The sequence below is a fragment of the Hyperoodon ampullatus genome, assembly GCF_949752795.1.
Source record: "Hyperoodon ampullatus genome assembly, chromosome: 3".
NCBI classification, from domain to species: domain Eukaryota; kingdom Metazoa; phylum Chordata; class Mammalia; order Artiodactyla; family Ziphiidae; genus Hyperoodon; species Hyperoodon ampullatus.
Genome location: NC_136916.1, coordinates 95,056,602 through 95,083,543, shown reverse-complemented (window position 1 = coordinate 95,083,543; position 26,942 = coordinate 95,056,602). Strand labels below are relative to the sequence as shown.

Genomic DNA, 26,942 nt, shown 5'->3' with positions numbered 1-26,942 from the left:
GATACATCCAGGTTAATGTTTTGGTGCCATTTTTATAAATGAGGTACGGGGCCACATAAAGGCTCTTTGTTGACTGTTGTCTATGTTGCCATCCTGTCCTGCTTTTTGACCGCCCACACCCACCCACGCATACAGATTCACACTTTGTATTCACACAGCTCCCAACACCATCTTCAATATCTTTAATATCTACCTTTTAGTCATTTTTATTTTTATTTTATTTTTTTAAATTAAAAAAAATATTTTATTCTGGAATATAGTTGATTTACAATGTTGTGCTAGTTTCAGGTGTACAGCAAAGTGATTTAGTTATACATATATCTATTCTTTTTCAGATTCTTTCCCCATATAAGTTATTACAGTGTATTGAGTAGAGTTCCCTGTGCTATACAGTAGGTCCTTGTTGATTATCTATTTTATATATAGTAGTATGCGTATGTTAATCCCAACCTCCTAATCTATCCCTCTCCCACTTTTCCCCTTTGGTAACCGTAAGTTGGTTTTCTAAGTCTGTGAGTCTGTTTCTGCTTTATAAACAAGTTCATTTGTATAGTTTTTTAGATTCCATGTATAAGTCATGTCATATGATATTTGTCTTTCTCTGTCTGACTTACTTCACTTAGTATAATAATCTCTAGGTCCATCCATGTTGCTGCAAATGGCATTATTTCATTCTTTTTAATGGCTGTGTAATATTCCATTGTATATATGCACACAGCTCCCAACACCATCTTCAGTATCTTTAATATCTACCTTTTAGTTGTTTTTAAAAACAGCTTTATTGAGATGTAAGTCACATACCACGCAATTCACCCATTTAATATGTACAATTCAGGGACTTCCCTGGCAGTCCAGTGGTTAAGACTTCGCCTGCCAATGCAGGGGGTACGGGTTTGATCCCTGGTTGGGGAGCTAAGATCCCACGTGCCTCATGGCCAAAAATCCAAAGCATAAAAAAAAAAAAAAAAAAAAAGAGGGCTTCCCTGGTGGCACAGTGGTTGAGAGTCCGCCTGCCAATGCAGGGGACACGGGTTCGTGCCCCGGTCTGGGAGGATCCCACATGCCGCGGAGTGGCTAGGCCCGTGAGCCATGGCCACTGAGCCTGCGTGTCCGGAGCCTGTGCTCCGCAACGGGAGAGGCCACAACAGTGAGAGGCCCGTGTACTGCAAAAAAAAAAAAAAGCAATATTGTAATATGTGCAATTCATTCGTTTTTAGTGTATCCACAGAGTTGTGCAGCCATCACTACAATCAATTTTAGAACATTTTCATCACCCCAAAAGGAAACCCCACACCCATTAACAGTCACTCTCTATTTTCCCCCAAGGCTCCCAGCTTTTAGGCAGCCACTAATCTATTTTCTGTCTCTATATATTTGCCTGTTCTGAACATTTTATATAAATGGAATCATATTTTTTGTGAGTGGCTTTTTTCACTTAGCATAGTGTTTTCAAGGTTCATAACATGTCGTACTGGGTATCAGTACTTCATTCCTTTCTATGGCCGAGTAACATTCCATTGTATGCATATACCACATTTTCTCTGTTAATCAGTTGATGGGCATTCTGGTTGTTTTCACTTTTTGGCTATTATGGATAATGCTTCTCAGAACATTTGACTACTCTTGTCACGTTGAGAGATGTCAGTGCCATGGAAGAGAGGAAGGGTTCCAGCGCTGGTGTTCTTCTTTCCCTTGCAGCCTTTTCACTCCTCTCCTCCTACTGATGAGAAACCCCCAACCATAGTTGCTTGAAGCTTCTGCAGAAGTGTTTCTTTTGGAGGCTTGGGGCTTCTCCTGCTTCTGGTTCTCTTTCTCTGTCTGTTCTCTCTGGTTCCCTGTTCCTTGCTGCTGGGCACAGGAAAGTGAAAATGGGAAGGCCACTGCTCTGCCTCTTTCCCCACCATCAACTTGGAATGCCGAGTTCCCTAGTGTGATTTGTCACAGCAACTCCTGTAGTTTTTGTATCAGATATACGATTTTTTTTTAGTTTTATCATCCCTACCTTTATCAAGAACCTTTTCTGTGTCAGGCACTTTGTTAAGCACTTTACAGGAATTATTTTATTTAATACTCAGAGCAACCCTGTGAGGTTGGAACTGTTTTCATCCCATATTTTAGAGGAGGGAAACTAAGATTCAAAGAGGGTAAGCAGTTTGCTCTAGGTCACACAGCTAGTACGTGTCTGTATTGGGACTCCAACCCAAGAAGTCTGACTGCAGAGCTCTTACTCTAAAGTGGCATGAGGTGGAGGGAGACCAGACTTGCTGCTTATTTTTAAAAGCTGCTTTTCCCCTAAGCTGTTTACCTGCTCTTCGAATGAGAAGAGCCAATTTACGGGCAGCTCAGTCTATGCCAGGGACCCTTCTGCCCCTAGGTTCTGGGGTCTGTCTCTTCTGAGTGGCCCTTTGGCATTTGACGTCTGTGGTAGAGGACTGTGGAAGCTGCACTGACTTTACCCTGAAGAGGCTGAGCTGGCCTCCTCCCCCTCCAGAAGCAAGTTGATGAATGATCTCTGTTGCTGGATACCCTGTGCAGTCTGCCTCCGGGGAATTCCACTCATGCCTGCCTCGGCCCGGGAAAGCCAGGTTCCTTCTTGTTGGAGGTGGGACTGGGGCTGGATGTGGGATGGGCCGGAAAGGCCTGGGCTGCTGCTCTGTGCGTGCTGAGTCCTGTGTCCCTGCTCTGGGGAGTGTGGAACCCTGGTCCCTCTCTTCCCCATCCGCTCCAGACCCCAGACCTGGTGCCTTTAAGGGTGTGTGCTTCTGTTTATGGGCAGGTCCCAGCCTGGCGTTTGTACCTTGGGGGTCATTATCCTTCCAGGTGGTGTACGGAAGCTTCCCTGCAGTCACCTCTAGTGTAGGTTTCCTGAGTGTGTTTGGCTTGGGCCAGCCCTGGGCAGTGCCCTGATCCACTTCCTGACCTTTTGATTTCCTAGAACTTGGAGATCTCTCTTTGCAAATGGCCCTGTTCTGGGTGTTTTAGTTTTGCTCTGTGCTAGAGCTCCCTGGTGTGCTTCGGCGGTATCTGGGGGCCACCAAAGTCTGTGTGAGCGAAGCAGGCTCTTTCCCTCCCCTCTGTCTTCCTTCTCTTCCTATCTGGTGATCCCAACCCCACCGCCCATCCCCCACTCTCTAGTTCCTACTTCGCTTGTTGCTCTAGGAGCAGTTCAGGTATCCTAGAAACAAGAAGAGAAACAAAGCTCAGAAAATTCTCCCAGAGGCCTAGAGGCAAATATCAAACCAAAACAAAGTTTTCTGAAAGGAAATGAAACAGCTCAGGGCGGGTGGGGTGGAGAAGGATGTGTGTCAGGCAGAGGTGGGTTGAGGTCTCTGGGTAGAGACCCCTCGGTTTTAGCACCTCCTGCATTTCTTCTCCAGCGCTCTCCCTTTGCTGTTGTTTTCCCACAGGAAGCCCACCCTCACCTGTCACATTTTAAGCCCCCTGCCCTAGGAGGCCAAGCTGGTCCCCAGATAGCTTTGAGGCACTCAGTTTAGTTAAACACCCATAATTGACTTGGGCCCCTTCCCTGGCTGGCTCGGTAGAGGGTTCAGGGCCTTTAGAGCCCAGCACAGCCCCTGTTGCCACTGTGGAGTCAGTGAGTTTGGAGAGTGGGTTTCTCTTGACCCCTAATGCCAGGGTGCAGGGCCTGGCCTGAGTGCAGAGCCTCTTTGCAGAGCGGCTACTGGCGTGAGAGGTGCCCTATGCAGCAGCCAAAAGGAGACCTCTTGGTGGTTTAAGCAGGGAGGAGGAGGGGAAACCCATCTCTCCTGAGAAGGCCCTCCATTTACTCAGCGCATATTGGAATTTATGCTGAGATCCAGCTCCAAAGCTTTGGACTGCACGTGAAAGCACAGAGTCTCCTCCTGGACTGTGTTCTAGTGACATCTGAGCTGAAGGAGCATACAGCTCCCTTCTTCCTCTCTGTGGTAAACGCTGTGTGTGGGGTTGCCGGGGAGTGTGTGGAGTGGTGGACAGACCGGGTGGACCTAAGGGAAGAGGATGCTTGGACTTGGTGCCCTGATGGCTGTGAATCACATGCAAGGGCACTCACAGGCACCAGTCCCCTCAGTGCCTTTTCTCCTGGTTTCCCTACAGATCTCACACCTAAAACTGGGGCCCTGTAGTTCTTCCCAAAACAGCTTGTTCATCGATATAGTCATTCATTTGTTCGGCAGATACTTGTTGAAAATATGCTTTGGACCAGACACTGTTCCAGCCGCAGAATATATATATACAGCAGTGAATAAGACAGTGTCACTGCCTCTGTGGGGTTTTGGAGGGGCAAGCAGACAGTAAGCATGTGAACAAATAAATGAGCAAGGTAATATCAGAGAGTGGTAAGTGTTCTGAAGAAATGAACCGGGGTGATGGAAAAGGAGAGTAAATGAATACCTGGGAGTGGGGTGGGGTGGGGCTACTTTGAGACTGGCTGGTCAGGGCTCAGTGGGAGGTAACATTTGAGCTGGTGTCTGAGTGACAAAGAGGAATCTATGTGTGAAGATCTGCACTTCCAGGTGGAGGAGACCTCAACTACAACGGTCCCAAAGAAAGGAGGAATCAATTTACTTGTTTGAGTAGCTAAACAGCAGCCATGGTGGCTAGACCATAGTGAGTGAGAGGAAGGGGGCTCAGACACTGCTTTTGGACCTGGCTTGTGAGTCTTGCAGCTCACAGACATCCACCTCTTGTCCCAGAAGGGAATATGTTTAGAGTCCTCTGGACAGAGAGAGGTGTACTGGTAGCTCTACACCAGTGACCACATTATTCACTGGGTTATTACTGCCAAGTCTTTTCTCATGCCTTTGACAGGGGGGAGGGGTGTGTGTGTCTCATAGAGCATCCCAGAAACAGAGATGCCAGTGGGTCTCATGGGCTGGCCTAAGAGGGTTACTTATTTGGAAGGCATTGGGTTCCATGTGGGTCCTGAAGAGGACCACAACCAAGGATGCCCTAGGAAACATCCTAGACCCATTATCTCTTAGAATAATTAAAGCTATAAGATTTCCCCTTTGGGAGTGAATCGGGAGGGACAGTTTGTAATTCCACACCTGGAGGAGGACCCTAATGAGTCACTAGTATCCTGCAAGTCCTATATGGATACCGTAGTTGGGGTTCCTGTTGCAACTGCTGAACCCCTGGATAGCCCTTTCCTTGTTATTGGTGCCCCAGAGAACCCTTCAAGAAGATGGCTAGGAGCACCCTGCTGGTTACTTTGCATATTATTTTTTTCAGTTCTCACAACAATTCTGAGACATAGATACTATTATTCCTGCTTTATAGATGAGGAAACTGAGGCTCAGAGAAGTTAAGGAATATGCCCAAGATCACACAGTATGTTAGCAGACAGGTCTGCCTGACCCCAGTTTTCTTATTCTTTCTATCATCACAGTGCCCTCGAGCATCAGTGAGTCCTAGAAGTCTAAGGTTGGACAGAACTGTGGACCTGCCGTGGGGCCTGCTACTCAGGAGGTTCCTTGGGAGTTAGGGCTTTGAGATCTGGTAGCTAATGACTTAAAGATTTATTCACAAATATTTATTGAGTGCCAGTTTTCTAGGCCTTTGGGATGTAACAGTAAACAAAATAAACAAACACTACTGTCACAGAGCTGGCAGTCTTAGTGATGAATATAGATCATCTCCCCTCCCCAAAAGTAAATTATATGGAATATTATAAATTGATGTGTGCTTTGGAAAAAGTATAAGCAAGAAGCAGTGAAAGGGGATAGGGAATGTGGGGATGTGGGGTTATAATGTTAAGTAGGGGTACAGGGTGATGTATGAGCAAGGCTTGAAGGACCTTTGGTGTGCCTCTGTGAGTCACCTTCTGATTTTTCTTGGTCTGAAAGAGGAAATTCTAAGGTGCAGGGTCCCTGCTCAGACCTTCTGTGTCCTGCTCCCTGTGTGTGTTTCTGCATTCTTTGCTCATCCCAGGGTTCATTCGTTTCTGCCTTCTGGAGGATGGAGAGTCATAAGAGGTGGATCCTGTGGGAATGTTGGGCTCTTGGTGATGGTAGCGGGCCTGGACCCGTCCAGGGACGGGGGCTGTCGAGGGCTTGGCCCTTCCTGGTTCAGAGAACTTCCTGGGCAGTGGGCCCAGCACCTGGTATGGGTGCTCCACCACATGACTCCCAGGCTGAGGCCCCGAGGGACTGAGGCCTCACTGCTTCCCTATGAGAGTGAGCAGACTCCCTGTGCCTGTACCCTGGGGTTCTGAATTACAGGACTCAGCCAGTTGGGCTAGCCCAGCCCTATCATATGGAGGATTGCAGCCAGTACTGCTGCAAGGGCACGTGCCAGTGACTGCCTGCTGTGCTGGCCAGGGGTCAAAGGATGTGGAGACCAAGGGCCAAAGATTGGTACAAACTGCACCCCACCCTTCCCTCCCTAGCAGACTGAGAAACCTGCTCAAAGGTCAGAGAAGACTGACGAGGCTCCCACATCAGTGTTTTTGAGGTCTCTTCTCTTGGGAGGACCTCAGCAAGCTGGGCACAGGGGGACCTTGGAGGTCTTTGCCAAGTTCTGCCTTCACCATCTGCATTGTTGTCCTCACAATTGGAGCTGTGACCGAGGGTTGGTCTCTTTTTTCCTCTTTCTCTGTGTTGGAAGCTTTCCAAATTTGAATAATTAGAAGTAAAAATTTCAGCTTGCCCTACCTGTGTGTGTTTCCCTCCTCTGCTTAACTCTCCCATCCCACACATGAGAATTTCCAGGCTACACTGGGGGGTGGGGGTTGGGAGGTGTTAGAGAAGGGAGAGGTTGCCTCATAGCTAGTCATCCTCTGTCTGCATTATCTTTTTACACACACATGCTGCTCTCCCTCCTTCTTCTGCCATGGAGTCCACCCTAGGGGAGACAGGAAACAGAGGATGCTATGGCCCAGCAAGACTCAGAATTTATGTGCGGTGACTTGGGGAGTGTTCTCAGCCACCCTTGAAAGGCCACCATGCTGCTTCGGGTTTAAAGGAGCCCTCATCACCTACTTTTTCTGGATTTGGAATGTGGCTATCGGAATCTGCATCAGTTCATTTCAAGTCAGATCAGCTCTGAGCTGAACCCCTCTGCTGTGGTTTATCTGGAGCTGATCCGAAAGCTAGGTAACCCAGCACCATTCAGACTGGAGGCCATCACCAGAGAGGATGAGCCTTCAGAGGACCACCTTAGCCGGGCGGCACAGATCGCAAGAAAACGTCAGCTCTCCCGAAAACTTGGTGGGCTTTGCGTGATGGTGGCAGGCCTGGGGGTTATCAGTTTTCATACACTGAATAAAATATTAAAATCTAAATATCTAGATCTATGAACTTTGAACTATAACTGCTATAATTTTCATGTGCCCTGCTATGATTTCCAAAGATTCTGTAGCCAGAATCCTTTTTCCCTCCAAGCGCCCCAGTCTTCTCTGCCTCTTCTCAGAGGCTCCTGCCCTGGTGCTCTGTGCGTTAGGTCAGTGTGCTTTCTGTGTTTGTCTCTCCTTTTCAGCTTCAGTTTTCTCTCCTTTCTCCCACTCACTCCACTCTGCTTTTCTGAGAGCACAGCTTCTGGAATGTTTTGCTTTAGCTGAGAGGCCTTGAATAAGACCTCTGAACTCGTTTCTCCACATTGAAGTGGGGCTGATTGTACCAGCATCACAAGCTTGTCGTAAGGATTAGCTAAGACCAGACCTCTAAGGTGCTTAGCAGAGTGCCTGCTACACAGAAAGTGCTGGATAAATGGTAACTCTTATTATTGGGCCCACTGTGTGAAGAGCAGTAGATCGGTTATGAAAGGAAGTGAAGGCCTTCGTGCTTAGAGTTCATTGAAACTCTGGTGTGGTGCTTTTTAACTTAGCCAGGAGGTGTCACTTCCATTCTCTTTCTGTGCTTCTGTGCTGCTGTCCTAGTCACTTGAGGTAGTTTCTCCCTCAGCATTTCCCCCATCCCTTCCTTGCTACCTTCCAAGCTTATCATCTCCTAAGTGGATGAAGATGTAGATATTTTCTTTCCCCAAGCTTAACCCAGCTCTCCTTCCTTGGTTGCCTTCCCAGAACTTTAAAGGAAGCCTCCTTTAGAGTTTTTACCATTACTCAGATCCTAACAGGACTCACCTCCGTTTTTCTGAAGGGATAACCTGACACAGTCCCTGAGCACCTTGTTCCCCACTGCCAGGAGTCCCTTTTGGCTTCCTGTCCATGCTCCAGGGGGAGTAATAGTAAGATTTGCCGTTTGTTTGGCTCCCACTGTGTGTCCAAAAAAAATTATTTGATCTTCACAGAAGTCCTGAGAGCTTGATCCTAGTGGCTCCTTTTTTAACAGATAATGAAATAGGCTTGTGACTTACCCAGGGTCACAAAGCTGTACATGGCAGAACAAGGACTCAAACCCTGGTCTCTGACTCAAAAGCTCACAGTGTTCCCACCGTCCCACACTGCCTCTGAGGATTTGGAGATCCTCGGTGCCGCCTTCCATAGAAGACAGGTGGAGCATGCAGTAGGGAGGAGAGCTGGGCCTACGGATACCCCAGTAGACCAAGCTAGTGGACCAAGGGAGGCATTCATCCATTCAATAAACGGTTTTTGAACAACTGTGATGGGCCAGACTCTGCTAGGCACAGGAGACAAAACAGTGAGCAAAACCAGGCACGGTTCCCACCCTCATGGAAGACACAGTCTGGTGGGGGAGGCAATCAACAATAAATATCCTACTGTATAGCACAGGGAACTATATTCAACATCCTGTGATAAACCATAATGGAAAAGAATATGAAAGAGAATATATATATGTAAAATGAGTCATTTTACTGTACAGCAGAAATTAAACACAACACTGTAAATCAAGTACACTTCAATAAAATACATTTTAAAATTAAAATATTGCAAAATTGCAGTTGTGATAAATGTCACAAAAGATTGATACAACTGTGTTGTGAGAGCATATACTGAGGCCATCTGACCTGAGATCTGAAAGAGGACTATGTGTTAACTAGTTGGAAAAGGGAGAGAAGAATACTCTAGACAAGGGAAGGCACTCTAGCAAAGGCCTGGAGTCAGAGGAGCATAGCAAGCTAAAGGGAGTGAAAGGATGTGGTTGCAGCATGGTGCAGGGTGAGGCTGGAGGGTGGGCAGGGGCCACACCACCCAGGGCCTTCATGGTACTTAAGGGGTTGGGTCTTAGAAGCGCCCCAGGGATGTTCAGCAAGGGGTGACACAGATCAGAGTTGCGCGTGTTTGATGTAAAGAGGCCTGGACGCTGGAAGAGCTATGAGCAGAGCTGGCTCTGCTCTTTATAGGAGCCTAGGTTTCCTCACCTCAATATTTTGGAGGGTTGGACCAGGTGATCTTTAAAGTCACCTAGCACAGTGCGTTTAATTCCTTCCGTCCTTCCTTCCGACTCTAAGGTTTTATGAATCTTACCTGTTTTGGAGGAAGTAGGCCCCTTGTGTCCTGGACTGCCCCTCACAGAAGCTGGACAAGTGTGCTTGTGTGTGTGTGTTTTGGGGTGGGGGAGGGAGAGTGATGGGGCACAGAGTTTCCAAAGCCATCTGATTTGGGTCATATTTTTAAAAACCCTCCTGACGTGGCATTCTAGAAGGGAAGTGGGAGACTGGAAGTTGGCATAAAGAGAGAAGGAGAAAGGAAACAAAGATTAGGAGATGGAGAGAGAAGAAGAAAGAAAACAGTGAGGAGGGATTTGGGGGAGGGGACTAGAGGAAAAGATGATGTGACTCAGGAATTCCAAGGCTGTCCGTCAGCCTGGCAGTTCTGGGCAGAGCTGGTGTCCCTCCGAGATCCCAGTGTCCCCAGTGATTACCTGTGGCGTTTGCATATGGAAGTGGTTTACTGAGCCTGAGATGCTGAGCCCTCACTAGCGGCTTGTACCTGCCTTCGTTTCAAGTTTCTGGCAAGCGGTGGGTTTCAGATGTGGGGTCTGCAGTGCCTTCCCACTAAACCAGGCTGAGTCTGGAGGACGTAGCCCTCTCATCCTTCTCTCCCCATCCCCTTACCTGGTGTAGCAGGCTCCACGTTTGCTGCTGTCAGCTAGTTACAGTTCTGATGAAGCAATGAGGCAGAAGGGCTGTGGGCCCCTGGGCATGCTGATAGCCGGGGAGCCTGAGGGAGAACACTGCTGTCCATAGCTTCCCGCTTCTTGCCCCCAAGTCCTACCACCTGCCCTCCCCTCTGGAGCTGCCTCTGGAAAGTCAGTCTGAGCCTGATCCCATCCAGCCTCGCCTTCTGGCTGCAGGGGGTGCTCCCAGCCTTCTCCCATTGTCTTCTGGCAGTCCGGAGGGTCCGTCTCAGGTTCCTCGGGGCCAGGGATTCTCGGGGCTGGGCTTCCCCAGGCCCTCTCAGGCTCTCTCTGCCCCTCCTGCTAGTCACTAGTCGTAAGGAGCCTCCTAGCAGTTCTGGTTCCCTGCCTCCTGCCCGCTCCATCACCTGACGCATAGAGGGTGTGTGTGGGGGCTGGGGGGGTTGGCTCTTGCCAAATACACAGGTGGGCACACACGTGAGAGGCCTCACTCCTTGGAGCTCAAACACTTGACACACGTGTGGCTCCATGTCACACTGGCTGTATGTATACCTGTGGCCTGCTTTGCCCAAATCACATGAGTTCTTCCCTCCTGCCCCGCTTCCTGGGCTGTGCAAGGATTGTGGGAAGGCCTGGGTCCCTGCTGCCCTTTGTGGCAGAGATGGCGCTGGTGCTTAGGGACCTGGTGGGGCTAGGCTTGGAGAGAGCCCTTTCACCCTCATGAGGCTGCAGAGATGGGCCCTTATGGGTGGGAAAGGAAGTGGGAAGAGCAAATTGCCAGAAGAAAGCAGTCAGTTGCCCTCAGTGGCAAGTGGAGGCCCCTTGAGCTGGCTCACCCCAGCTCCCTGGCCTGGGGGCCTGGAGCTCCTGGGGGAGCTGTGGTTTGGTGCTGAAGTCACTTGTCTCACTCATCTCCCCAGGTGTGTGGTCGTGCTGTTCAATCCCCGGAAACACAAACAGCACCACATCCTCAACAGTTCCAGGTAAATGGGTTTGGGCCCTCAGGGGGCATCTCCTGGAGTCTGTGAGAAGGGCATTGTCTGAGGTCTCTGTGGCTCTGGGGACTGGGACTGGGCCCCAGGGCCAGCTAGGGAAATGTCACATGTGCCGTTGGTGTCTGCTGGTCTTGCCTTTTGAGGGGACTGTGAGGGAGCCGGGCTTAGGCCGGGCTGCCAGTGCCCCTTTGAGCCTGCCTCATTTCTTGCAGGAAGACCATCACTGCCCTTGCCTTCTCCCCTGATGGCAAGTACTTGGTCACTGGAGAGGTGAGTGTGGAAAGGGGGCCGCAGTACTCTGAAGAGGGTGGGTGGCCTGGCCTCAGCAGACAGCTACAGTCCTGGGCCTGGTTAGGGCTGCTGCCGCTCTGGCTTCCTGAACGGATGCCAAATCCCGGTTTTGGCTGCACCTTAAAACAGTGGTTCTGAAGCCTTAGTGGGCATCAGAATCAGCTGGAGGGCTTGTTAAAGTGCACATTGCTGGGCCTGCTCCCAGAGTTTCTGGTTCTATAGGTTTGGGACGGCGGGGGGACCCCAAAATTTGCATTTCTAGCAAGTTCCCAGATCATGCTGATTCTGCTGGTTTGGGAAGCACACTTTGAAAACCACTGCCGTAAGATATTCCTTGTGCCTGGGGGCCCCCTGCTGGCCGCATGAGGGACACCTCTCCCTTCTCAGTCTCTTACAGGGAGGCACAGGCATGGGTGGTGGTGGTTCTCAACCCTGGCTGCCCATCAGGATCCCTCTAGGAGCTTTGAACAAACACAGAGGCGCAGACCCTCACCCGGAGATACTGAACCAAATCTGGGGGTGTTCTCTCTCTGATAATCGTTGTTATCCTGAGATATTTATCATGTTTCCTCTACACCTTTGCCCTGTGCAGCACTCTGCTTTGGGCCGGGGGCTCATTAGAGAGACTGTGCCCAGTAGCTGGAGAGGTAGGCCCCACCCTGAAAGGCTAGGGGAGGCTGTGTGCCTCTGGCCCTCACTTCCAGTTCTTGTCTCCCTGCAGAGTGGGCACATGCCTGCCGTGCGGGTTTGGGACGTGGCCGAGCACAGCCAGGTGGCGGAGCTGCAGGAGCATAAGTATGGCGTGGCTTGTGTGGCCTTCTCCCCTAGTGCCAAGTACATTGTCTCTGTGGGCTACCAACATGACATGATTGTCAACGTCTGGGCCTGGAAGGTGAGTGGGCCGGGTGGGCCGGCCTCACAGCCTCATGGGGGTCCAAGGGCCAGTTGGGGACCTGAACCCCTTCATTCCACCCTGCTGATCTCAGTTTTATTCTAGAAAATGACCTGAAGCAGAAAAGAGCAACTGTGTAGCCAAGCATGTTGGTAGAAAGAGGCTAGCTTTGTGCCTCCAAGGACCTCCAGAGGCAATGAATCTCTTCAACTCCTCTGGAAAAGAATTCTTCTTCCTCCCTTCTTTTTCTGACCAGTAAATCCTGGAGAGAAACATATTTTAAAGTACAAATCCTATCTAACCCTCCTCCATCCTCTGAGCCTCTTTCATCTTAGCTCTAAGAGGCAGAACTTCAATTCTTCCTTTGGCTTTCCTTCCAGAAAAACATTGTGGTGGCCTCCAATAAGGTGTCCAGTCGGGTCACTGCGGTGTCCTTCTCTGAAGATTGTAGCTACTTTGTCACTGCTGGCAACCGGCACATCAAATTCTGGTACCTTGATGACAGTAAGACCTCAAAGGTGAGGTGCTCAGGCTGGAAGTAGCCCCCAGGGCCAGGGTCTACTCAGTCCACCCCAGGAGACTGCTCCCCTTGGGCCCCTCTGCTTTCTCAACAGCCATCCAGAAGTTCTGGATGAGCCAAATGCTGTCTGGGCTGAGGGGTAGTCTCAGAGGGCAAGGGAGCCTTGCTGCACCTCCTCCCTCCCTCTCCCCAGGGCCTGGTTTCCAGGGCAGCCCCGGGGCGATGGGTGGGTGACAGTGTCCCGTCTCTGCAGGTGAATGCCACCGTGCCCCTGCTGGGCCGCTCCGGGCTGCTGGGGGAGCTGCGGAACAACCTGTTCACCGACGTGGCCTGTGGCCGAGGCAGGAAGGCGGACAGCACCTTCTGCATCACATCCTCAGGGCTGCTGTGCGAGTTCAGTGATCGGAGGCTCTTGGATAAGTGGGTGGAGCTGAGAGTAAGTACCTCTGTCCCGGTGGGTGGGGTGGGTGGGGGCTGCCTGCGTCTCAGCTCAGGGGAGGACTGTCCGTACAGGGGCTGGGCCCTGCGTGCAAGAGGGGACCCCAGGAGGAAGAGGCCTGAGGGAGCCAGAGCTTGGCCCAGTTCCAGCCCGAGCAGATCTGTGTAACTGCCTCCTCCCTGCTCTTTCTGTCTTTCTTTCCCTGCTTTCCTCTTCTGCTCAGAACACAGACAGCTTCAGAGTAAGTGGTGCTAGACTCTCCTCTCTTTCTCATGCTGTTCCTTTCTCTTTGCTGGGCTTTTCCTATTTTGTCCTCTTTGCCAAAACCTCTAGTGCCTTAGAAGGCTCCCGGACTCCCATCCCCCATCTGCACATGGCTGTGAGCCCTCGGCCACCTGCTGCTGGAGGGTGGGTCGTCTCTAGATAACAGCTGAGGGGCTCGGGCCAGAGCAGCTGGGCTGCTTTCCCCTCGCCTCCTGCCTTGGCTGGTGTCTCCTCTTGGCAGGTGACTGTTGAGGAGGGGTGGAGCGGGTGGCCATACTGACTTGAGCCCCTCTGCCTGCAGACCACCGTGGCCCACTGCATCTCTGTGAGCCAGGACTACATCTTCTGTGGCTGCGCTGATGGCACCGTGCGCCTCTTCAACCCCTCTAACCTGCACTTCCTCAGCACCCTGCCCCGGCCCCATGCCCTGGGGACAGACATTGCCAGTGTCACAGAGGCCAGGTGAGCTGTGTGGGCCCCCTGCCTCCATTTCAAAGCCTTACTCCACAGCCAGCCTTCCTTGCCTGTGCTTCAGAGATTAAGATGAAGGGTGTATCAATACCCCCAAAGATTACAGGAACATCTCTGCACAGACACAAATGTGGCTTTATTGGTACACAGCGCACTGTGGGGGACCATGGAGTAGTGTCTCAGTGTGTAGGCGTTAGGAGGGGCTTAGTGTCAGATTTGGGCTTGTGTTAGATGATTTTAGGATTGGTTCCAGGGACTGAAGTTTTGCTCTGGTTGGGTGCTGTGAGGAAGTGGGGGCAGTTCTACAATTGGACATTTAATTTTATTTGAAAGGTGGAAGGAAAGGTATGGAGCTAAAGCTGTAATTGGTAAAGAAGTTGCAGTCAGTCCTGAAAGGTGGAAAACGGTGATGTTTGGTCATTTTTGTGGTTTGTACAGTGATCTTGTTTTCATCTGTCTCAGACACCACTACAGAGTGGTCTTGTTTTTGTTTCACTCCGTCATGACCGCAGAGTTACCTTGTCTCACGTTGGTGTTCTGTGACCTCGTTTGTGTTCATCAGGAGAGCACCCTGGCCCAGCAGCTAGTGCTGGGTCAGCTCCTAGCTGAGAGCTGTCAGAGGCAGCTTTTTCCTCTCAAGCAGCTGCTTCCAAACCTGCGGGTCTGGAGAGGGCTCCCGCGCTCGGCTCCTTCCTTTGTGGGGGGGCTTCTGTTTTCATTCCCCTCAATCCCTCATTCCGTCAGCTCCTCACTCACCAGTTTGATCTGTCCTCTTCCTCACAGTCGCCTCTTCTCTGGAGTGGCGAATGCCAGGTATCCAGACACCATTGCCTTGACCTTTGATCCTACTAATCAGTGGCTGTCTTGTGTATACAACGACCACAGCATTTATGTTTGGGACGTGAGGGACCCCAAGAAAGTGGGCAAGGTGTACTCGGCTCTGTATCATTCCTCCTGCGTCTGGAGTGTGGAGGTAGGTGGGCTGACTCGAGACTGACCCGGTTTGCCGGGACACCATTGTGAGGACAGAAAGTGGGGATCCCCAGGTAGAACGTTATGTTCCCGCTGCCTCCTCATTTCTCCAGCAACATCCCTGTGTGTCCACATACCTTCAGATGGGTCCTGAGGGTTGAGCTTGAATTTTAGCGCTTATATGTCTCAGGCTTCTTCCAGTGTGTCCCCGTGCATCCTTAGCTTTGCCTTGTCCTGGGCTGGGTGATCTTGGACGAGTTACTGAACTTGACCGAGCCTCATTTCCTCAGTGGTGAAATGATGTACCTGATTCACCTAATTGTTTTAAGAATTAAGTAAAATAATGTGAGTGGGAAACATAGAAGAGTGCCTGGTATATGGTAGAGGCTTGGTTAATGTGCTTTCCCGCAGTGATTTGAAGAGTGTCTAGTAGTTACGGCTTGCTTACCATGTGACAGACAGTGGGGCTAAGCCTTGGCCAGCATCAGCTCCTAATGTCATTGCCTTCCATCTCCGTGGGCAGGCACGGGACTCTCCCTAATTGGAGCTCTGACTTCGTTCCCTCTGCCCCTTCAGGTCTACCCCGAAGTGAAGGACAGTAACCAGGCCTGCCTGCCCCCCAGTTCCTTTATCACCTGTTCTTCTGACAACACTATCCGCCTGTGGAACACAGAGAGCTCTGGGGTGCATGGCTCCACCCTGCACCGAAACATCCTCAGCAATGTGAGCCATGGGGCCCCCACTCCATGCCTAGCACCCACGTTCCTTCGCCTTCACACCACCTTCTCAGGAGCTGGGTCCCCAGACCTTGATCTTCCACCTCTTATTTGGCCGGCCCCTGCGAGCCAAGGCTTTGTCTTGTCCAGCATTCCTCTCCCCTTGCCTCTGTACTGGGTCAGGCCTGCCTTATCCACTTCTCCTGACCTGCTCCACTAGGACCTCATTAAGATCATCTATGTGGATGGGAACACTCAGGCCCTGCTGGACACTGAGCTGCCCGGGGGAGACAAAGCTGATGGGTCCCTGATGGATCCCCGAGTGGGCATTCGCTCTGTGTGTATCAGCCCCAACGGACAGCATCTCGCTTCAGGGGACCGTGTGGGCACACTCAGGTAATGCCAGGTCTGGAATGGGTACTGCCTGCCTCTCATGGTCTGGGCTGGGGGAGTTAGTCCGCAGGGATAGAGCTTTTGAAAAGTTTGGCTCTAAAAGATTGGGGAAAAGTTATTCATATACAAGGGAAGGATAATTATAGTGAAGAAGCCCAGCAGAAACCATCCTAATCAAGTAATCAGGCTTAACATCCTCATATCAACATCACAAAGCCCATAATGGTGCACTAAGAAGGACATAGCATTTTTTCTGTGGTATTCTTGCCAAAAATGTAGAAAACTCAGTCCTGTCATGAGAAAACAACAGACCAACTCAGACTGAGGTACGTATGACAGAGCATCAGTACTCTTCCAAAGTGTCAAGTTTACGAAAGGTAAGCAAAGACTGAAGAACTGTTACAGACAGGAGACTGAAGAGAAATAACAACTCAATGCAGTCTGGGCTCTGGGTAGGATCCTGGATCCAGAAAAAGGATGTGGCAAAACTGGTGAAATTCAAATATAGCCTTTAGTTCATACTATTGTACCAACGTCAATTTCCTGGTTCTGGCAACTGGACTGTTGTTATGTAAGGCGTTAACATTAGGGAAAGCTGGGTAAGGGAAATATGGAAACCCTCTGTACTCATTGCAACTTTTCTCTAACCTGAAAGTTCAAAAATAAAAAAATAAGCTTTCAAAAAGGTCAGGGGAGGGCTTCCCTGGTGGCGCAGTGGTTGAGAGTCTGCCTGCCGATGCAGGGGACATGGGTTCGTGCCCTGGTCCGGGAGGATCCCACATGCTGCGGAGTGGCTGGGCCTGTGAGCCATGGCCGCTGAGCCTGCGCGTCCGGAGCCTGTGCTCCACAATGGGAGAGGCCACAACAGTGAGAGGCCCGCGTACCGCAAAAAAAAAAAAAAAAAAAAAAAGGTCAGGGGAGAAGATGTAGCAGAGGAAGCGGAGTGAGTCTCTCCTCCTACAGCCTGGCAGTGACCCCCTCCCTCCTCTCCTCATCTTTGCAGGGTGCACGAACTACAGTCCCTAAATGAGATGCTGAAGGTGGAGGCCCATGACTCAGAAATTCTATGCCTGGAGTACTCTAAGCCGGACACAGGTAAAGAGGGATGCCTGGTACCCAGCCCAGAATGGCACAGAGCTCCTCCAATCCTGCTAGTGCCACTTAACATCTATCCTGGCTGTTGGATGTGGGACTGAAAATCCTTTGACTCATTTGGTGTCATTACAGGTTTAGAGGAGGACAGCTCTATCCCTTCTCTGTGGTTCTCTTGGCTTAGGGATATGGGGCTCAGTTCCTTTTTGCTCGACCCAGATAGGGGCCTGCTCTGGGCACTCGTGGGCTGATGGAGTTCTTCCAATCCCAGGTCTGAAGCTCCTAGCATCAGCGAGCCGGGACCGGCTGATCCACGTGTTGGATGCTGGACGGGAGTACAGCCTACAGCAGACGTTGGACGAGCACTCATCCTCCATCACAGCTGTCAAGTTTGCAGGTAGGGGCAGCGCAATTGAGATACATTCTTCCGCTTACTACTGACATCTCCCCTGCCCCCCCAACTGCCACCTGCGTCCTGCCTCTATGGGAAGGGTACGCCCGTCACAGTGGCATGTGGGACAGCAGCTGGCCGGCCCGGGGCTGGATGGGAAGACAGGTGGAATATAGACTCTTAGTCCAGGGGACCCTGAGCAACCAGGTTGGCTGAGAATGGGGAGAAAGGAAGGCCTAGGTTTGGAGGGAAGCATCCTGATGTAATTGGTTGTCTCAGCCTTGTAGAGTAGCTCCATAGAGGGAACATGGGGAGGGAAGCCGAGGGAAGGCTGGCCTGCTTGTGGTGAGAGCAGTGGGAACAGCTAGGCCCCTTTCCTCCATAGCCAGCGATGGGCAAGTCCGCATGATAAGCTGTGGAGCAGACAAGAGCATCTACTTCCGCACTGCACAGAAGGTGAGGTTACTGGGTGTCCCTGAATGGGGCAGTGGGTTTGTGGGTGGGGCATGGGGTCGCTACGATTCCCCTACCTGAGGTTACGAGAGGTGAAGGGCGGCAAAAGCAAGGCTCTCTGGGTCTGGTGAGGCATTTGGGCGTGGGGTCTGCCCTCATGCTCCACCCCTGCAGTCTGGAGATGGAGTACAGTTTACACGGACACACCACGTGGTACGGAAGACGACCCTCTATGACATGGATGTGGAGCCCAGCTGGAAGTACACAGCCATCGGCTGCCAGGATCGAAATATTCGGTGGGCATCCCTTTCTCAGGCCATCTGACCACATTCCTTCATGCCCAAGGGGGTCAGCTCTAGGCAGCTCAGTCCTGTGTCTATCTTTTTGTCCAGGACTTTGTGCCCCCTTGAGCCTACAGAATGAGCACTTTGCCTCACCCAAGAGGTGGTAGCCCCTTTGGTGTTGGGGAGTGGCTTCCAGAGAGAACAGAGCTGCGGGTGAATGCTGGCTTTGCTGCCACCCAAGTGACCATGACCTCCTCCTCATGTGAATGAGTGTGTTTCTTCACAGGATCTTTAACATCAGCAGCGGGAAGCAGAAGAAGCTGTTTAAAGGGTCGCAGGGTGAGGATGGCACTCTGATTAAGGTAAGGGCCCAGTAGGATGGGTGCTGGGCTAGAGAATGGGAGAACGGGGTGCTGGGTGGAGAGAGACTGGTGCTTCCTGTCCTCGTCCAGCTGTATGTCCCACTCCTCAGGTGCAGACAGACCCCTCAGGGATCTACATTGCTACCAGCTGTTCCGACAAGAACCTTTCCATTTTTGACTTCTCCTCAGGCGAGTGTGTGGCTACCATGTTTGGCCACTCAGGTGAGTGTAGCCCTGATACTTTCCCCCTGGAACTTTCCTCTTTCTTCCTTTAGTTTCCTGGGTCCCAGCAGAACTGTCTGTCCCTCCCCTCTAGCTAACCCCCCCTGTGTTGGGACAGACACTTGGCTGTGACTTCAGGGGGGCTCATAGGCCATATTCTTTGTTCTTCACAGAGATTGTCACTGGCATGAAATTTAGTAACGACTGCAAACATCTCATCTCCGTGTCAGGGGACAGGTGAGCAGAAGCCAGCTTCCCTGAGACACAGATTCTTCCTCAAACACACCCTGTCCCTCCCCTCTCTTCAACTCAGTGATGTCTTGGGAAGTAGGGCTGAACAGGGATATTTCTTGACTGGGCCTGACCTGGCACTGGAGGGTGGCTCTGGTCTCCTTGCCAGCCTGTGGAGAAAGGGGTACTAGAGGTGTTGCCACCCACAGAGACCTACCTACCTACTTCTCCCTCACCCACCTCTGTGGCTCTACCCCAGCTGCATATTTGTGTGGCGCCTGAGCTCTGAGATGACCATCAGCATGAGGCAGCGTCTGGCCGAGCTGCGCCAGCATCAGCGAGGGGGCAAGCAGCAAGGACCATCCTCTCCCCAGAGGGCTGCTGGACCCAACCGGTGAGAACAGAGTGTGGGGTATGGACAAGTGGTGGGTGGGCACCCAGACTGCTCACTGTGGTGGCACGGCTCCTCCTCCTTGCTCTGGACCCGCCATTCAGAAACTCTGTATCTCCCAATACCTGTTTCCCACGCGAACACCCAAGACATTGGCCTCTTTCCCTATTGAGTCTCCCCTCCCCCTGACCTTCCTTGTCTTGGACTCAGGCACGAGGCCCCATCGATGCTATCTCCTGGACTAGCTCTGTCATCAGACAGTGACAAGGAGGGAGAAGACGAGGGCACTGAAGAAGAAGAACTTCCAGCTCTGCCCATCCTTGCCAAGGGTACCAAGAAAGAGCCAGGTCTGTGGAAGTCTGATGTGGGCCAGACAGGCACCAGTTGGTGCAGTGGCTGGATGTGCCCTTTCGGGGGCTGCGGGGGTGAGAGCAGTGTGAGCTGAGGAAACTGGAGCATTGTCGTAGCCTCGTAGGGTGTGGGCTGCTGTGGGACCAGCGCTGCACGGTGGGTGGACGCGAAAATCTCTCTGACTGCCGGTCTCTGTCTAGCCTCGGTGCCCAGCGCTGCCCTGCCCCGAAGCCTGTCCCACTGGGAGATGAGTCGGGTGAGTCACCATCATTAAAATGTCCTTGCAAGGTTACAAGAAGTGAAGGATGGTGAAAGCAGGGCTCTCTGCACCTGGGGAGGCATTTGGGCATGGGGTCCGCCCACGTGCTCCACCCCTTGTGTCCAAGGAAGGGGAGCTCGAGCCCCTGGGCTGGTTCCAGGTGAGGGGTGACGAAGTCTACGTATTTCCTCCCTGTGGCCTGCAAGGATTAGTCACCACTAGGGGAAGTACTCAGCTTGTTCAGCCCCCTGGGGGCCTGGGAGTAAACAAAGAACATGTTGAGGTGGGGAGTAGAAAAGGGGTCTAAGCTGAATGGTTACAAGGAAATTTCAAGAAAGTCAAAGGGTCAAAGAACTGAAGTCTGGAGAAACTGTAGTTCTAAAGACGCAGGTGAAGAGATAAGCTCAGAACTTCCAGAAGAGTTAGAGGGAAAAGGCCTTAAGAGGACCAATAGCTGAGTGGCAATTTCAGGGTGGCCGGGAGGAGGATGAAGGCTTGCAGACGCTGCCCAGCCTTCCCTTGTCCCACGTCAGGGTTTCAAGCTCCAGTACCTTTCATCGTCAGCAGCAGTTTCATGGGATGATGGTGGTGTGGTGTCTGGTGCCTTCTGACCAGGCCATGTGTCTCAGGCTGGGGCCATTGGTTTGTCCTTGGTGCTGTGAATGGACTTGGGGCTGTCCTCAGAGTGGGGGCCTCTTAGAGACTCCCAGCTCTGAGGTGTCCATGACACCGGTGAAGACGAAGACCAGAAGGTCCTCTAGGACAGGACACAGAGTGAAGCTGAGACCCTGAACCCTGGAGCCAGACTACCTGAGCTGTAACCTGCAGGCAGACTGTCTGTGGGACTTGGACAGGTTACTTAAGGCCTCTGTGCTTCAGTTTTCCCATCTGTACATGTGAGGCGAATGGTAGTACCTCCTTCATAAGGTGGTTGTGAGGATTAAATGAACTAATACGTGTAAAGTGCCTGGCACATAGTAGGTGACATGTGAGTGTTTGCTAAGACTGTTGTGTGATTGTTACTGTTATTCCTCTCCCACCCCCTCCCCACACCAGGCACAGGAGACAGAGGAGTTCCTGGATCCAGCTCCTGCAGCCAACCAAGGACCCAGAAGAAGGGGGCGCTGGGCTCAGCCAGGCGTGGAGCTGAGTGTTCGCTCCATGCTGGACCTGCGGCAGCTGGAGGCGCTGGCCCCAAGTCCTCGGGGCCCTAGCCAGGACTCTCTGGCTGTGAGCCCTTCAGGTCCTGGGAAGCATGGTCGGCAGGCCCCTGAGACCTCACATGCTAGCCAGGTGAGCCCATTTTCTCCCAGCAAACTAGAGATCTCCAAGCAGCTTTAGCCAGCCTTCTGCCAACAGCTGGGGCCTGAGCATTGGTCCAGCTGTGCTTGCTCTGCCTCTGTGGGACATGGGTAACCTGAGCTGCAAAGTCAGGTGGGGCTGGCTGGGCTGTGCGGTACGGTGCTTGGGGTGCAGAAGCAAAGGGTAGCCTTTGTCCTGGGCTGGGTTCCTTGGAGGGCTCATGATATGAAGTGGTGGCTGGAGGTTGGCATTCCAGAGTGCTAATGTAGTTCTTCCAGAAGCTCAAGAACGCTAGTTGGAACCCAGCCTGGCTTTTCGGTGTCTGTCCTCAGAGTCAGAGCTTCCCCCAGAATTGGTGCCCACTGGATCCTTGCCCACCTCCACCTCCTCTCCCAGACCCTCACTCATGTCAGCAACCCCAGTGATGTTTCCAGAATGTGTGTTTCCCTTTGTGTGTTTCCAGAATGAAAAGCGCCCCCGGCCTCAGGCTTCCCAACCCTGTTCCTGCCCCCACATTATCCGACTGTTGTCCCAAGATGAAGGGGTCTTTGCCCAAGAACTGGAGCCTACACCCATCGAAGACGGTATTGTCTACCCGGAGCCGAGTGACAGCCCCACCCTGGATACCAGGCAAGGGTCCTGCAGACTTCTGGGGCCATGCACCACCCGCCTCTTCTTCCCTTCCCTCCGAGGGTTCTGTATTTGCGTGGGGGGCTGGCCCCAGGCACTCAGGGCTTGTCCACCACTGCCTCATCCCCAGTCCTGCTCACGGGTGGGGCAGAAGGAAGGCAGGGGTCCAGTGGGGCTGCTGCTCACCATTGCTCACTGCCTCCTCTCTCCCCTCTTGGCCTTTCTGGCAGTGAGTTCCAGGTGCAGGCACCAGCCCGAGGGACCCTGGGAAGAGTGTATGCCGGCAGCAGGGGCTCAGAGAAGCACAGCCCTGACAGTGCCTGCTCCGTGGACTTCAGCAGCAGTCGCCTTTCCAGCCCTGAGCATCCCAATGAAGGTGGGGCTGCAGCCCTGAGGGAGGGCCGGGACCACGTGGGTCAGTGGACTGAGGTGGGATTGGAGGCTCTGGCGACAGAGGGGTGCAGTGTGATGCTTCTCTCCCCCTCCCCCACATCCAGACTCCGAGAGCACGGAGCCCCTGAGTGTGGATGGCATTTCCTCAGACCTTGAAGAGCCAGCCGAGGGTGATGAGGAAGAGGAGGAAGAGGAGGGAGGCACTGGCCCCTACGGGGTGCAGGAAGGCAGCCCCCATACCCCGGACCAGGAGCAGTTTCTAAAACAGCACTTTGAGACTCTGGCCAATGGGGCTGCTCCAGGTGTGGTCACATTGGTCACCACAATCTACCCTTCTTTCCTCCTTGCCCCGATGAGAGGGAGGGTCCAAGGGCAGGCCATGCCCGGGGGCTGCCTTCTAGGGGAGGCAGAGTCTGGGCAAGAGCTTGCTTCAGTCCCTGATTTCTGTCACCCTGGCAGGGGGCCCAGTCCGGGTACCAGAGCGGACAGAGTCTCGGAGCATCTCCTCACGATTCCTGTTGCAAGTGCAGAGCCCCTCACTCAGGTACTGTCCCCACAGCAGCTCACTTTCCTACAAGGAGCTCCAGCTCTCCTAACCTTGCAGTGCTCCCAATAGGGTCAGCCCTGCGCCTGGGGCAGCCTGCAGCCCTCTTCTCTCCAAGGCTCTGTCTTCCATGCCCAGCAGCATTGTGCACTCCAAGTTTTGGGACAGCTGTCCTGGCTGGCTTTGTGCCCGCCCTTCTCTCCTAGTGCCTCTCTAGTGCTGTGAGAGCTTCTCCCCGTCTTGGCAGGGAGGAGCCCTGAGCCTTCTCTGGGCCTTCTTCCACATTTCCTCCCTAGGGAACCATCCCCATCTTCCTCAAGCCTGGCAATGACATCGAGGCCAGCCCAGGTGCCGCAGGCTTCTGGCGAGCAGCTGAGAGGCAGTGGTGCCAATCCTCCAGGAGCACCCCCGGAGGCGGGGCCTTCCCTTGGGAACCCTGGCCCCCAGCAGGCAGCCCCTGTGCTGTTGCCACGACGCCGTCTCAACCCGGACAGTAGCTGGGCCCCCAAGAGAGTGGCCACAGCCAGCGCCTCAGGTGGACTCCAGAAAGCCCAGTCAGTGCAGAGTCTGGTGCCACAGGGTGAGGAGCCTGGGGGGCTCAGCTCTAGGTGTGGGGAGCGTGGAGCCCGTGGGCGTGCTAGAGGAAGGTGGCCTCACGTGGCCCTGATGTGTCACTGTGGTTGCCAGTGGGAACCCCTTAGTGGGTATGTGCAGGGCAGAGCAGCTCCTGGAGAGTTGAGCCTTAGCACCCGGGACGCTGTCCTCACCACCTGACCTGTGTATGTCTCTGTCTCCCCTGCAGATGGGGCCCCTCCACCAGGCCCGTTGCTCTTTCAGGAGACGGAGGCCCAGGGGCGCCTGTGTTCCCTGCCCCAAGCTGACAGCCGTCTGTCTCAGCCCCACTCCTACCAGAACCCCACCACCAGTTCCATGGCCAAGATATCCCGCAGCATCTCTGTTGGGGAGAACCTGGGCCTGGCTGCCGAACCTCAAGCTCCTGCCCCCATCCGAGTCTCGCCACTCAGCAAGCTGGCCCTGCCCAGCCGGGCTCACCTGGTCCTGGATATCCCAAAGCCACTGCCTGATCGCCCTACCCTGGCCACATTCTCACCTGCCACCAAGGGCCAGGCCCTTGGTGAGGCAGAACAGCCTGGCCCCCCAGCAGGCCTAGCGAAAGCTCACAGTACATCTGAGAGGCGGGCCTGTTTGGGGGAGGGTGCCACTCCCAAGCCTAGGACCGAGGGCCAGGCTCAGCCTGGGCCCAACAGTCCCCGTGCCCAGCAGCTGCCGGTCAGCAGCCTCCTCCGAGGCCCTGAGAACCTGCAGTCCCCACCCCCTGAGAAGACTCCCAGCCCTGTGGAACGCACCAGGCCGGGGGCAGCCCGGAGCCGGGACTCAGGTGCGCACAGCTCCCAGCTCTCATATCCTGCCCCGTCCTCTCTCTCCCGTGTCTGTTGGCCAGTCTCTGGCTCCATCCCATTTCTGTGCGTCCAGCCTCTGGCGTATTTCGTCCTGTCTGCTCCTGTTTCGTTCCATTAAGTCACACCCCTGATGGTGAGACACTCCTGCCGACCTTCATGATCTCCCTATGACCCACTTGCCCCTTCAGTGCCTTCCGGCCCCTGGGACTGGGGCTGGAGCTGGCCCTTTCCTCTGGACCTTGTTTCCTGGGTGGTGTTGGGAGGGTGTCGGGAAGGAAGGAGGCAAGAGGAAGTGACTGAGGGTGTGCGATGCTGGGTGGGGTGGGGGTAGGCCTCTCTTCCTCTGAGTGACCCCTGGGTGGGGAGGCCTGAAGGGGCAGCTTTGCTGGGCCTTACTGAGCTGTCTGTCCCTCCCAGAACCAGCCGTGAGCCTGGAGCAGTGCGAACAGCTTGTGGCAGAGCTTCAGGGCAGTTTGCGCCAGGCCATGCAGCTCTACCACTTGGTACGTGTTGGGTACCCCCCGGCGGGAAGACAGAGCAGGTCAGGAGTGCTAGCTGAGTATCCGGAACATAATGATAAGGCTCTTCCACCGATGGGTGGGTGGAGCAATTAAGAACATTCTGAATAGGTGAGTGGGTTAGAAGCCAGGCCAGGCCTCGTGAACTGAGCACGTATGGGTCATTTCTGGCTAACAGCTGGAGACATCCTCAGACAGGAGGGTGAGGTGTAGAGAGCCCACATGTCCTAGTTTGCTTAGGACCATGCAGCTTATGCCTGTTGTCCAAGTATAATTATTAATAGTATCCCTTTTCATATTCAAAACTGACTTGGCCACCCTAAACATAGGGGATAGTCCAGCAGGGGCCAAGATTTGAAAGAGGAGTTGCTAACAAGATGTAGATGGTTCCAGATCTGACAGTCACCCCCAGGGTCTGCCTCCATCCCCTAGCCTCTGGTCATACTTGCTGGTCTTGGAGTGTGGAACTTCCCGCCACACCTAGCAGGGCCTGCAGTCCCTTCTTTGGGGCAGGCTGGACGCCGGCAGGGCCCCTCCCTTTTCTACATCCATTGACAGTCCCCTCCACTGTTCCTCCACCTCACTTCTGGGGTCCTGTTGCAGGTGGCCAGCTGCAAGACACCCTCAGCAGAGCAAAGTCGCATCACCCAGCTCCTCAGAAACACCTTCTCCTCCGTGCGGCAGGAGCTAGAGGCCCTGGCTGGGGCTGTGTTGTCCAGCCCAGGCGGGAGCCCTGGGGCCGCGGGCGCCGAGCAGACACAGGCCCTGCTGGAGCAATACTCAGAGCTGCTGCTTCGAGCCGTGGAGCGGCGCATGGAACGCAGACTTTGAGTTCCAGAAGCCTGTCCCAAGTGAATGCTCCCTCGATTCCAAACTGCAGCCCCTCCTCCACTCACCAAAACCTGTGGGGTTGCTTGGAGTGGATAGCAGGGATCAGTGCTCAGAGGGGAAGCAGCTTTCCCAGCTGTTCCTCATGGGGTCCCTGTATTTATTAATTTATTTCCCTGACTGTTGCCTCACTTTCTTGGAACTCCTGCCTCCACAGCCCCTCCAGTGGCTCACGCAGGGGTAGGTCTTGGGCCTTTGTCATCTTGGTGCTGTGAGGAGTAGGAGGACAGCCTGCCTCATTTGGGGGAAATCGGGAAAGGCTGGCCCTCCCTTCTGAGAAGCCATTTGAAATTACTGCAGGGATCAGCTCCCTGGAGTGGAGCACACACAGGGTATTCAGTGGGGTAGAGGTGAGAGGTGATCTGGTATCCATGCCCTTTAGCCAACAACGGAGCTTCACCTCTACCTCCACTCCCCCCCCCCCCAATACCAGCTGCACTCCCCTGGCTGCCAGAGCAGGGGTTGTTTTCCCCACTTGCTGGCAGTTCAGAAAGGCAGAGCCCTCTGGCCCTCTGGAGCACTCCCAGCCATCCAAGGCCCGAGTCGCCACATTCCACTCCCGTTCCCCCTCCAAGAGAACCCTAGCATCGTCTCTTCCTGTGCCCCCTCTCTCCTGGCCGGAACTGTGGAGCCAGCTGTGGGACGTTGCTGCAGGACAGTAAAGCCCTCTGCTGGGCAAACATGAAGCCCTGGCCTCCTTCCCTCAGCCCCTTGGCCTTCCCTGTCCTCCAGCCCTGGTCCCCAGTAGGCTCCTGGAGCCGAGGCCACCTTCTCCCTGCATCCTGAGTGATGGTCAGTCAGAAGCCTGTGTTGGAACTTCCCTCATAGTTTACAGGGCGCTGGCCCACCTTCTAAGGACCTTGGCCACAGGTGAAATCTACACACACACACACACACGCACACGCACACACGCACACACACGCACACACACACACGTTGAGTGTTCATTGCTAGAGCATTTGGCTGGCTGATGTGTACCTGGTTTCCTCTCACATCCTGCCCTAGCTTCACCAACCTGGCTCTTACCACAGAACATGAAAAGGAAAGGAACACACTAAGCCTGAAATCTGGATTCTTAGTGTCCACAGCCTAGCTGATGCGAGATGGCCTCAGAGGCAGTGCTGGGCACCCAGGGGTACTGGGTACTGGAGGTTGAAGAGAGGGAGGCACATGGGACTGCAGCAGGGGCCAAGAGACACACTGGAAAGGTGGTAGGTGGGACAGGTAAGTGGCAGAGGTCAGGGGACAGATTAGAATTA

The 26,942-nt window shown here is 53.3% G+C and overlaps 1 protein-coding gene across 5 annotated transcripts in view; it reads left to right on the top strand.

Annotated features, from left to right (window-relative positions):
• Window positions 1-25,682, top strand: part of MAPKBP1 (mitogen-activated protein kinase binding protein 1) — a gene marked incomplete at its 5' end in the record, with an annotated part of 49,043 nt that extends 23,361 nt beyond the window's left edge. The window contains 28 exons of one of the 5 annotated variants that reach the window (XM_079700010.1): window positions 10,919-10,981; window positions 11,206-11,263; window positions 12,006-12,176; window positions 12,557-12,694; window positions 12,950-13,150; window positions 13,701-13,861; window positions 14,654-14,843; window positions 15,419-15,565; window positions 15,779-15,954; window positions 16,955-17,046; window positions 17,315-17,440; window positions 17,820-17,890; window positions 18,062-18,183; window positions 18,458-18,533; window positions 18,644-18,755; window positions 18,929-18,992; window positions 19,246-19,380; window positions 19,588-19,724; window positions 19,929-19,984; window positions 21,044-21,280; window positions 21,753-21,919; window positions 22,150-22,295; window positions 22,417-22,614; window positions 22,772-22,856; window positions 23,153-23,436; window positions 23,659-24,255; window positions 24,695-24,780; window positions 25,399-25,682. In XM_079700010.1, coding sequence (XP_079556136.1) covers window positions 10,919-10,981; window positions 11,206-11,263; window positions 12,006-12,176; window positions 12,557-12,694; window positions 12,950-13,150; window positions 13,701-13,861; window positions 14,654-14,843; window positions 15,419-15,565; window positions 15,779-15,954; window positions 16,955-17,046; window positions 17,315-17,440; window positions 17,820-17,890; window positions 18,062-18,183; window positions 18,458-18,533; window positions 18,644-18,755; window positions 18,929-18,992; window positions 19,246-19,380; window positions 19,588-19,724; window positions 19,929-19,984; window positions 21,044-21,280; window positions 21,753-21,919; window positions 22,150-22,295; window positions 22,417-22,614; window positions 22,772-22,856; window positions 23,153-23,436; window positions 23,659-24,255; window positions 24,695-24,780; window positions 25,399-25,626 — 4,324 coding nt within the window. In that variant the 3' untranslated portion in view covers window positions 25,627-25,682. Of the gene's footprint in view, window positions 1-10,918; window positions 10,982-11,205; window positions 11,264-12,005; window positions 12,177-12,556; window positions 12,695-12,949; window positions 13,151-13,700; window positions 13,862-14,653; window positions 14,844-15,418; window positions 15,566-15,778; window positions 15,955-16,954; window positions 17,047-17,314; window positions 17,441-17,819; window positions 17,891-18,061; window positions 18,184-18,457; window positions 18,534-18,643; window positions 18,756-18,928; window positions 18,993-19,245; window positions 19,381-19,587; window positions 19,725-19,928; window positions 19,985-21,043; window positions 21,281-21,752; window positions 21,920-22,149; window positions 22,296-22,416; window positions 22,615-22,771; window positions 22,857-23,152; window positions 23,491-23,658; window positions 24,256-24,694; window positions 24,781-25,398 lie in introns of all 5 variants that reach the window. The other 4 variants (XM_079700009.1, XM_079700008.1, XM_079700007.1 and 1 more) reach the window with 4 other exon arrangements.
• Between the last annotated feature and the right edge of the window lie 1,260 nt (window positions 25,683-26,942).